This window comes from Chrysochloris asiatica, unplaced genomic scaffold, assembly GCF_000296735.1.
Source record: "Chrysochloris asiatica unplaced genomic scaffold, ChrAsi1.0 scaffold00078, whole genome shotgun sequence".
Taxonomy (NCBI): Eukaryota; Metazoa; Chordata; class Mammalia; order Afrosoricida; family Chrysochloridae; genus Chrysochloris; species Chrysochloris asiatica.
In genome coordinates this window covers 1911217-1922481 of record NW_006408596.1, presented here as the reverse complement: position 1 = coordinate 1922481, position 11265 = coordinate 1911217, and the positions used below count along the sequence as shown (strand labels likewise).

The window sequence follows — 11265 nt, the reverse complement described above, 5'->3', positions numbered from 1 at the left end:
TCACATAATTCACAATAAAACACTTCAAAAAAACAGGTGGTTAAGGATTTGTTTGGTTGGTGTAATAGCAAATTTTTGAACTGTACATTTCTCATGACTTTATGTATGTGTGTTTTATTTTTGTATTAATGTTTCAGACCCTCTGAGACCATAATACTGTTTTAAAGGATACTTGGTGTACCAATACTTTTTCTGAATTGAAAACATGTTTTTGTTAAAATTTGGGCCACCCTGTATGTATGTATTTCGTCTTGTTAAGAGGAAGAAAAGTATATTGTGCTGTAGACATTAAAAGAACTCTTGGTCCAAACCCATCCCTTCAAATTCACCATTCGTCACTTCTGACCGGGAGGCTTGGTGTGGACCAAGATCTGGAAAGAGGACAGATTCCAGTCGGACTGTGAGGGCCCTTCCCAGGTGTGGTTGACCATTGAGATAGCCGTCCAGACTGTGGACTGCAGAGGAGAGGACTGACTATACTCAAGTAAAGGGACCAGTGTGACAAAGGACTCTCCCCAAGGGAAAAGGAGTTACTGGTGGGAAGGACATTCCTTGCGTAGGGAACCTTTCAAAGTGTTCCCAAGAAGATTCTGAGAGGCTGCCTTGCCATACCTCTGACAGACTGTCATGTTTTTCCCTGGTTCCTCTTGCTCTTGAGGGTCTTAAGAATTAGTCCCACTGAGTCGCCACTTCTCAGAAGACTGGTAGAATTGGGGTTCACTGGGGCTTATAAAAGTATGGGGTTTCTTCCTGTAAGAGCAGGCTAACACATATTGATTAGGAGGAGTGGTATGTTGAACAGTCATCAATTTTTAGTAAAGGAGCGCAGGCTTATCGGAAACGGAGTGCCTTCTGCAGCTGTCAGCTCTAGGCGGTATCTCATGGCTTGGCTGCCTCTGGCCAGCTGCTTCAATTAAGGTTTCAGGTCTTGATATCTTTATCTTTGTCTTGAGGTTGTTCTTCTTCGTATTACTATTTTTGTTGCACTAGAAATGTCCTACCTACTTCCTTGATCCCTGTAGTAGGAGAGAACTCAGGGTTGTTATTGGTGTTAGGTGCCATCAAGTTGGTACCAACTCATAGCGACCTTATGCACAACAGAACAAAACACTGCCTGATCCTGGGCCAACCTCATAATTGTTGCCATGCTTGAGCCCATTGATGCTGCCACTTTGCCATTCCATCTCACTGGGGATCATCCTCTTTTTCACTGACCCTCCACAATACAGGGATGGATATGAAACCAGAGTAAGAGAGGCCTAGGACCCAGGGCTTCCATCCTGTCCCTGACAAAATTGGGAGGGTTTGGAAGCTAATATTGCTAAAACACATCATTACCATGGGGAGGTGCAAAGGGCTTTTGCCTATGACTAACCAGTCAAGTTGATGGCCGATGTAACTATGGCTTCTCTCCCTCAAACCATCAAATTAGGTGTTTGCCAAGTTTTATCCTGTGGGAAATTGAGGGACCCAGTGCTGATCTCAATTAATGTCCCCACTGTTAGTGACAGGGAGCCAAGAGCAGCAATCTGGGTCTATGGAATGGGTGTCCTCATCTGGAGACGGTACCCCGTGAGCTGAAAATGACTCTTCAAAGTTAGGATTACCGAAGTTAAAGACCTAAGACAAACTATAGCTATAGATACAGGATATGAGGATGTGAATGCTTGGTTGGAGTGGATTAAATATTCTGTTTGCACTCTAAATAAGAGCGATTGTTACGCCTGTGCGACAGGAAGCCCGGAAGGCCAAGTGGTCCCCTTTCCACTCGAATGGTCCTCAGACCCTCAGGGCATGCACTGTATGGTTATTCTTTCCCTGGTCCCTATAGCTTGGGGCAATGAACCCTGTAACTCATTGTCGCTACTGTTCCCTAATGTCAGGGGTCTTATGGGTCAGCCCACAGGACCATTAGGCCTCCAGCCTCAAAAGTCAATTTCACTTTGTGTCTCTCCAGACATGGGAGGAATTTGATGTGCATGGGAAATCTGACAGGATGCAGCAAGCACAAACTCTTTGAAGAGCCTCAGAATCAGTCAGCCCCAGCTACCCTGCAAGCAGATGTCTGGTGGTACTTCGGGAAACAATTATTCGGGGCTTTACCAACAAACTGGAGTGGCACCTGTGCTGTGGTGCAGTTGGCCATCCCTTTCACCCTGGCATTCTATCAGCCGTCAACCACAGAAGACAGGCATAGGGCCAAGAGAAGTGTAGCTACTCCCCATGGCTCTTTTGATCCCCGTTGTTGTTTATATAGACAGTATTGGAGTTCCCCGAGGGTGCCAAACGAATTCAAAGCAAGAAACCAAATAGCTTCAGGGTTTGCATCTGTATTATGCTGGTGATCAACCATTAACACAAATGTGGACTGGATTAGTTACATCTATTAGAATCAACAAAGAATCGTAAATTATACCAGGGACGCTATAAAAGGAATAGCAGAGAAATTAGGATCTAGTAGGAAGGCAGGCCAGTGGAAACAAGCATTGAGCGTCCACTCTTCCTGCCAGAGTACATCTCTCATTCCAAGGACAGTGGCCACATTCTGGGAACTTCTCCTGGTACAAACTCCTCTCTGAGAAGATAACCAAGCCCCCAATTAAAACTTACTTGCTTCTGTGAACTCCCCACCTGCTTGCTCTCGCTCCCCTCTCCCCCCACCCACACCTTATGAAGTAGCAAATGCCAGCTTTTACACCTCCCTTTGCTCACTCTGGAAGGCCCCAAAGACCCAAACACTATATAGACAAGACAAGGATCCTTCCTGTAAATGGGGCTCACTCTCTGGATAAGAATCCGCTGAACCACGCGCCATTACCATAAAAGTCCTTCCTTTGTTATAACCCACATGGAGTGGCCCATTCCTTCCAAACAGTTCTAATAACAGTAGCAAAATGGCCTGTAAAAACGGGGTAGCTCTAGAAATAATATTAGCAGAAAAAAGGAGGAGTATGTGTTAAAATCGGGGTCCAATGTTGTACTTTCATTCCCAGTAACACAGCTCCTGATGGTACCATTACCACAAGGGCTGACCTCCTTAGCTAACTGACTTGCCGAAAATTCAGGCATAGATGACCCCTTTTCCATTTTCGGAAAATGGAAGGTACCTATGACTTCGGTCCTTACCTCTCTATTATATTTGGCGAATTAACACTAACGGGATGCTGTATTATACCTTGTATAAAAGGACAGCCTTATTCAAACACCCCCCACCTTCATACCAAAATATCCTTTTTCACTTAGAAACATATGAACACCAAAGTCAATGTCTCCTTGCCGAGTATGCAGAAAAGAATGAAGTCTAACATGAAGAAAAAGGGGGAATTATGGGAATGAGTGCCTTTTCTTCAAAATTATTATAATCCTGTTTATTGTATTCAGGTGACCTTTTTCTTTTTTCTCTCTTCCTGAAGCGAGTAGAGACTGTCTGTCTGATCTTTCCTTTTACTTTTTGCTACTTCCTGGAATAAGAAGAATGGGAATTTAAAAAAATTGAATTAGCCAACCAGGTAAGGGAAAAGATTGTGCAGTGGAAGCCCTAGCCAATGGGGTGAGACACAGCCTTAAGACTTGCATCAGGGATAAAAACCCGAGTGGGCTGCCCACTAGCCTGTCCCTGCACAGCTACGCACATGCGCCCTTCTGCAGAAGTAAATTTGGCCTTGCCGAGGTAATTTAGTCTCACCAAGTGTCTTTTTGTGCCACATCGGGATTCATTTCTAATACTTGGCAGTTGCTGAGTAGTTTCTTACTCATAGTGATGCTGTGTAGGGTTACCAAGAAGCTGCGGGTGGGCTCGAACCGCCCGACCTAGTGGTGCGCAGTCCAGTGTTAAATGTACAGAGCCATGGAGCTCCCCTCTACTTGGCAGTTGTCAAGTGCTGTGGAGTCAGATTCCGCCCATAGTGACTTTGTATGGTTTAGAAGGAACTGCCAACTTTGTACAGAAAAGCAGTCCAAAGCTTATCCTACAGCGCTACAACAGGACTCTTACTTGGTAGATGTTAAGTGCCTGGAGGCGGTTTGGACTCATAGTAACCTTATATGGGGCTTCCCAGGCTGTAAATCTTTGTGGGAGCAAAAGTCTCATCTCTCTTCAATTGACCTTAAATCACACCACGGTGTGGGGCGTGACCACGAATAGACCACGCCCTTCATTACGATCCTCCACCCACATCACCGGAAGTCACCCTGGGAGGAGGATTTTCAAGAGGACACTACTGGGCTAGTCAGCCGAGCCAGGCGGAGGCCCCGGGAGTGCTGGGCAGGGGCTGGGGTGAATACCGAACCCAGGCACAGGCGCACACAAAGAGAGTACTCAGAGCTGTGGGAGGGCGCGAGGTCGGACACCCAGGCGCCTTTACCAGGGCTCGGTAGAATCTTTGAAAACTCCGAGCAGAAGGTGGCCTCCTAGTAAAAAAAGCCTGGGGGTCCCCAGTCCTTACCTGTCCATATACTGTCAATGTGGGACGCAGTTTACTTGTCTGTGAAGTGGCATGCTTTGTACTCGCCTCGCGAATGGGGAAACTGAGGCATTCTGAGGAAGCCGCCACGTGGCGCAACCTTCCCGAGTGCAGACCATTTTCGGAGATTTGCAGTTCTTTCCTGCACATCGGAACTTAAACAGACTTTCGGCTACTTGGGGAGGGCAAGGGCACTTACCTGGGAGTGTACCCGGAAGTGCCCCTACGGAAGCCGCTCTGACCTAAGCGGGTGGCAGTTCGCCATGGCGACGGCTGGGGCCCCGCGGCGCTTCTATCGCTGCGCCTGCTTCTGCTTCGAGAACCTGTATGTGGCGCGCTATGGCCTGCACATGCGCTTCCAGGACCAGCAGCAGCTGCTCCGGGACTACGGCCCGGTGAGTCGCCGCCCTCCTGTCCCTCTGGAGAAAGGGGCTGGGGCAGAGTAGTGGAGGAAAGCACTTGGTCCCTAACGCGATTTGCTTTGCCCACGGGTGTGATCACAGAACCCTAAGGCCTCCTTTGCCTCTCCCAGAAGAATGAATGGGCCCGATTATACAGGGCTTGGCTTAGGGCCTGGCTCACAGCGCCGGGTTAGCGAACGAGGGTCATCTCAGGTCATCTGCATTGTTCTCATTATCCCCGTTTTGAAGGGAAACTGAGGCTCAAGGTCACATGGTCAGTGGAAGTTTACACCTTGACCCCCAGACTCATTGGCCTTTCCTTCCCAGATCCTGCGCAGCCGAGGCTGTGTTAGCCCCAGGGACTTTCAGCAGCTATTAACAGAGGTAAAGCCCCAGTCCCACCCCGACACACCCTTTAGACTTGTGAGGGTTCCCCTGCTCAGGTTTGTCAGTCCCTGGACCCGAAAGGCCCCTGTGGGTGCTAAGCCAAAGGTTGGAGGTTCACGTCTACCCAGAGGCTCTGTGGGAGAAACGGCTAGGTGATCTGCTCCTATAAAAATGACCATTCGCATCAATTTCCAGTCAGCGACTGCCCCGAAAGTTTCCAAGGCTGTAATCTCTGTGGAAGCGGACTCTCTCATCGGTCTCCCTGAGAGCTGCTAATGGGTTTGAGCCCTCGACCTATGGGTAGCAGCCCAGCCACCTCTGACCGTAGGTGACAGGCTAGGAAACCCTATGGGGCAGATCTGCTCTGTCTTACAGCATCCCTACGAGTCAGAATTTGCTTGACTTGCACACACTCCGTGTCTGCAGACTTCCTCCTAGGGCCTGGCACTAGAAGATATTGGGACATACCAAGTTATCTTTGTCACACATGGTGCCATGTTGACAGCTCTGGGGGGTAAGTGTCCCCAGCACTGCCATTTTGGGAGAAACTGAGGTTCAGAGATATGCCATGGTAGTGCGATGGGTTAAGCATTGGGCTGCTAACAGCATGGTAAGCGGTTCAAGCCCAACTGACACTCTTTGGAAGAAAGCCGAGGCGCTCTGCTTGTTCTAAAGAGCCAGTCTCAGAAACCCTAAGGAGCTGTTCACCCCTGTCCTGTGGGGACGCTGCGAGGACAGTGGGTAAGATGCTGAGAGAGGGAAAGTCACTTGGCCCAGGCTTCACAGCAGCTGGAGTGGAGATCCCAACCAGGTTGCTGAGCTCCTGAGCTAACATACCTCCTCCTACGCTTAGGTGGGGGCCAAGGCTGCAGCTGGGGGCTTGGCCAGGCCTCTAGTGCCCTCCCTGAGCAGGTCCAGCAGTGTGAGGTGGACCGAGGGCGCTCAATTTCCAGCTAGGCTCAGCCTCTAGATGTCCCCACCTCTAGAAGGGACACTTGTCAGCTAACAAAGTGGTACCTACCTGTAGTCAGTCTTGTGGCTACAGCAGTGTGGGGAGGCTTGCACTGGCTCTCCTGGGTCTTGGTGTCCTCTTTGTCCCCTGACCTGGGCCATGTGCCCTTGCAGCTGGAACAGGAGGTGGAACGGCGGCGGCGGCTGGGGCCTGAGTCAGCTGCCAGGAAAGCCCTCATTGCAAGCTCATACTGCCCAGCGCAGCCTGACCTCTACACCCCGCTGCAGGTATAGGTCTTCGAGCTTGGGTGAGGAGGTGGGAGCCCTGGGTCTGGACGTCCACCTGCCCTACATCTGCCCATTCTGCCCCCAGGATGTGGCTTTGGCCCCCGAGTTCCGGGCTGCAGCCGAGTACAGCAAATCCCCTGGTGCAGACCTTGTGGGCCTCTTGCAGCAGCTGGAGACGCTGTCGGGTGAGGTGGGGTGAATTGGGTGTTTGAGACAGGATTGTCTCCCCAAAGTCAAATCCAACCAGCTGGAGCCAGAACTGCTGGAGGGGCAGAATGCCGCAGTGCCCTGTGGCAGGCAGTGGCAGGGTGGAGTGATTGAAGCAAGTACCAAACTGAAGGTAGAGGTGCAGGCAGCAGGAAAGACCACCAACTCTCCCCCTGCCTCCACCCTGTTCTCTGGCTCAGGTTCCTTCTCTGTAACTGTGGAGTGGTAATAACCCCTAAGCATAAAGATGCGGTGATGATGAACTGAGTTCATACATTCCTAGGACCTGCATGGTACATACACAGGAAGCATTCAGCCAGTGTGGGTGTTCTTACTGGTAGTTTAGGTCAGTGGGATGCTGGAGGGAGAAAGTTGGAGGGACTTGAATTAGAGTGAAACATTCTCCCAGGCTGGAGTAGCTCCTACCTACTTTCTGTCCACAACCATGTTGTGGGGCTGAGGCTGCTATGTGAAGGGCCATGTGCCCCTCACTCCTCAACCTGGTCTCTGTCCAGTGGACGCAGCTGGAAAGAGCAGCACCTGAATGGCAAGGACTCTCACTGTCCCCATTGTGTCGATGAGGAAAGCAAGGCTCAGGGAGTGAACAGACAAGCCCAAGCTCACACAACCAGAGAGGGGACTGGAACACAGGCCTGTCCTCCCGAGCAGAGCACTGACTCCTTGTTCTTCCCCCACAGAGGAGAAGCGGATCTACCGGGTGCCAGTGTTCACGGCGGCCTTCTGTCAGACCCTGCTGGCGGAGCTGGAGCACTTTGAGCAATCGGACCTGCCCAAGGGACGACCCAACACCATGAACAACCATGGGGTGGGTGAGACCTGGCCCGGGAGGCTGGGGGTCCGGATACTGCAGACCAGCTGTGAAACGAGATAATGGTAGGATTACTGTGGAATGAATGAGTTTACGTATGCACCCAATACTGTCCAGAGGACATAGTGAGGGGTTTCTTAGTCCCTAGGGTGAAGCCCCCAGCCTCCCTGCCATTCCCATGGACCCCCCTCTGTCCCCACAGGTGCTACTCCACGAGTTAGGCCTAGATGAACCTCTGGTGACACCTCTTCGAGAGCGCTTCCTGAAGCCGCTGATGGCCCTATTGTACCCAGAGTACAGTGGGGGCCCACTCGACAGCCACCGAGCCTTTGTTGTTAAATACGCACCAGGACAGGACCTGGAGCTGGCCTGTCACTATGACAATGCTGAGCTCACCCTCAACGTGGCCCTAGGCAAGGCCTTCATAGGAGGCGCCCTGTACTTTGGGGGCTTCTTCCAGGTGAGATGGTGTGGCCTTGGGGCAGGGCCTGGGTCATTGTGACTACCCAGGCCTGAGCCCCGCTGTCTGCAGGCACCTGCAGCCCAGACGGAGACGCTGGAGGTGGAGCACGTGGTGGGCCAGGGTGTCCTGCACCGGGGTGGCCAGCTGCATGGGGCTCGGCCCCTGGGCTCTGGTGAGCGCTGGAACCTCGTCATTTGGCTCCGGGTCTCTGCTGTGCGTAATCGCCTCTGCCCCATGTGCTGCCGAGAGCCCGACCTGGTGGACGACGAGGGCTTCGGTGACGGCTTCACTCGTGAGGAGCCCATCACAGTGGATGTGTGCGCACTGACTTGAGCGTGCTTTGCCCCAGCAAGTGGGGGGCACTGTGGCCAGCAGAGTCTTTGTCTGCCCACGCCCCCCACTGCTCCCAGAGGGCTGGGAGGAGCAGAAATAAACACTTTGCAACCCATGGCACTGTTTGGTTTCTGGGTCATTCTTTTAGTAGATGGGCTCTTGGAAGCAGAGCCTGAGACAGAGTGTCCCTCAAGAAACAGCAGAGGGCAAGGGAAGAGACTTGTCTAGAATGTGTCTTCAGTGCAGCCTCAAAGCTCCAAAGCATGAGTCAGATCAGAGTCTCCTCTGAGGCATGGAGTCCTTCCTTTCCTGTACCCCCAGAGTCAGTTATTGAGTACAGGGAAAAGGGAGGTTTGTAACCTCTCAGACATTTCTGCACAGACCAAGATGGCTCCCAGTGGCCAAGGGAAGCCTCCCGATATCAGTACAGGTGCCAACTCTGGACACCAAAGCTGGGGTACGTGCCTGTGCTCCTGTTTGTAAAGGGATCAGGACGGACATCAACCACGTTTTGTTCAGGGCTCGGTGCAGATGGGCAAAGAGCAGGGCCTACATAGATTCAACTCTTGGTGTTGCCACTTCAGCTGTGTGACTGGGTTAGCCAATTGACCTCTCTGTGCCTCAGCTTCTTTGGAAAGAGCCTAGCTTCTAAGCTGTCTTAAGTGTCAAATGCATTTTAACAACTCTAACGTGCTGATGTCCGATGGATCTTGGCTGAAAGCAGGGAATATCAGAAAGATGTTTACCTGTGCTTTATTGACTATGCAAAGGCTTTCGATTGTGTGGATCATGACAAGCTATGGACAGCATTGCAAAGTATGAGTATTCCGGAACATTTAATTCTGCTCACGAGGAATCTGTACCTGGACCAAGAAGCAGTTCGAACAGAACATGGGAACACTGAATGGTTTAAAATTAAAAAAGACATGTGATAAGGTTGTAGTCTTTCATCATACTTCTTCAACCTGCATGCTGAGCAAATTATCTGATAAGCTTGGTTCTATGAAGAAAAGCGTGGCATCAGGATTGGAGGAAGACTCATTAACAACCTGCAATATGCAGATGATACAACCTTGTTTGCTGAAAGTGAAGAAGACTTAAAACATTTACTGATGAAGATCAAAGAGCACAGCCTTCTGTATGGATTACATCTCAATGTAAAGAAAACAAAAATCCTCACCACTGGACCAGTAAACAACATTCTTACCAACGGAGAAAAGATTGAAGTTGTCAAGGACTTCATTCTTCTTGCATCAACTATTAACACTCATGGAAGCATCAGTCAAGAAATTAAACGACGTATTGCATTGGGCAAATCTGCTGCATAAAACCTTTTTTAAAGTGTTGAAAAGCAAAGATGTCACCTTGAGGACTAAGGTGCGCCTGACCCAAGCCATGGCATTTTCAATAACCTCATATGCATGCAAAAGCTGGACAGTGAATAAGGAAGACCGTAGAAGAATAGATGCATTTGAGTTTTGGTGCTGGAGGAGAATATTGAAAGTGCCATGTGCTGCCAAAAAACCCAACAGATCCGTGTTGGAAGAAGTGCAGCTAGAGTGCTCCCTGGAGGCCAAGATGGCCAAACTTCATCTCTTATACTTCGGATATATTGTCAGGCGGGACCAGTCGCTGGAGAAGGATATCATGTTTGGTAAGGTGGAGGGTCAGCGGAGAAGAGAAAGACCCCCAACGAGATGGATTGCCACAGTAGCAGCATCGATGGACACAAGTGTGGCAACAGTAGTGAGGTTGGCCTAGGATCGGGCAGTGTTTCGTTCTGCTGTACATAAGGTTGCTGTGGGTCGGTACCGACTTGATGGCACCTAACAACAACAACAAAGTGCTTTTTAACGACCTTCTGTTTGCTGCTGTCAGAGTTTGCAACTTGGTCACAGCAAGTTGTGTTCCTTTGAAAACCTGGTTTCTGGCTCCCCTGGGAACACTGGAGGACACCAGCTCATGTCATACACATCAGCTGGAGCTTTTCCGCTGGTCCACTCACATGCTTTCATCCTCATTCGTTGTCATGACATCAGGCTCTTGTGGACATGTGATTTGGTGCCCTCTTACTGGCCACCATTTGTCTGTCAGATTGTCATACTATGGTGGCTTGTGTGTGGCTGTGATGCTGAAAGCTGTCACCAGTATTTAAAATATCAACAGGGTCACCCATTGTGGACAGGCTTTAGCAGAACTTCCAGATTAAGACAAAGGAGAGACGTTCTACTTGTGAATGGCGAGCCACTGGAAACCTGAACGGCGACTCAAGGTGTAATACAGTGCTGGAAGATGACCCCCTTGGGTTGGAAGGCAGTGAAAAGACTCAAAATACGACCTCCTCAAAGTAGCAGGGTAACTATGAGTCGGAACCGACTCCACGGCACATAAGCACCACCAAAGTAGAGTTGACCTTAAAGATGAGGTGGAGACCCAGGCCTGGAGCCTGTAGTCTAATGGGGTGGACACTGGCCACATACCCCATTAGTTAGGTAATCACAGACAGCCTTATGCTTACTTACATTTTTTTTTCCACATCAAAGATTCTGCTTTAGGCTTGGTGGTGCCTGTCTCTCTCTCCCAACCCCACAGCACTTCGTACAGAATCAAAGCCTCTTATCAAATGTACAATCCCTGACAGGGGCGGCGCACCCCTGGGTGGACAGGTGCATACAACCAAGGGAGCCCAGCAGAGCGCAGTAGGGTGGTCTTCCTTGGGCACGGAGGAGACTGGGTGTGCGCCAAGGAGGGGGACCCAGCGAAGGCAAAGACAGGAGTGAAAAAGCTGAGAAGCTGTAGGGTCTCGCAGTGGTGGAGGCGGCAGCTTTGGTCATCTGATTTTCTGGGCGGTGGTGGCCGCGCCCCAACTCTTTTTCTTGGCTACACAGTGGAACCTGAAGCTCTGCCTCGCTTCCTCGCCGGACAGTTTCCTGATCGGACCTT

General features: G+C 50.5%; 1 protein-coding gene across 1 annotated transcript; it reads left to right on the top strand.

Moving 5' to 3' along the window:
- Positions 1-4726: 4726 nt before the first annotated feature.
- On the top strand, positions 4727-8322 carry OGFOD2 (2-oxoglutarate and iron-dependent oxygenase domain containing 2). Its single transcript, XM_006865376.1, has 7 exons — positions 4727-4858; positions 5192-5248; positions 6377-6490; positions 6576-6675; positions 7396-7523; positions 7729-7986; positions 8059-8322. The coding sequence occupies exons 1-7, from the start codon at positions 4727-4729 to the stop codon at positions 8320-8322; spliced, it is 1053 nt and encodes a 350-aa protein (XP_006865438.1).
- Positions 8323-11265: the final 2943 nt, after the last annotated feature.

Bases quoted from the DNA above. Each gene is read 5' to 3' on its own strand.
- OGFOD2 (XM_006865376.1), top strand. From the start codon at position 4,727: ATGGCGACGGCTGGGGCCCCGCGGCGCTTCTATCGCTGCGCCTGCTTC. The intron at 7,524-7,728 runs GTGGGTGAGACC...CTGTCCCCACAG, and splicing joins ACACCATGAACAACCATGGG to GTGCTACTCCACGAGTTAGG. The intron at 7,987-8,058 runs GTGAGATGGTGT...CGCTGTCTGCAG, and splicing joins ACTTTGGGGGCTTCTTCCAG to GCACCTGCAGCCCAGACGGA.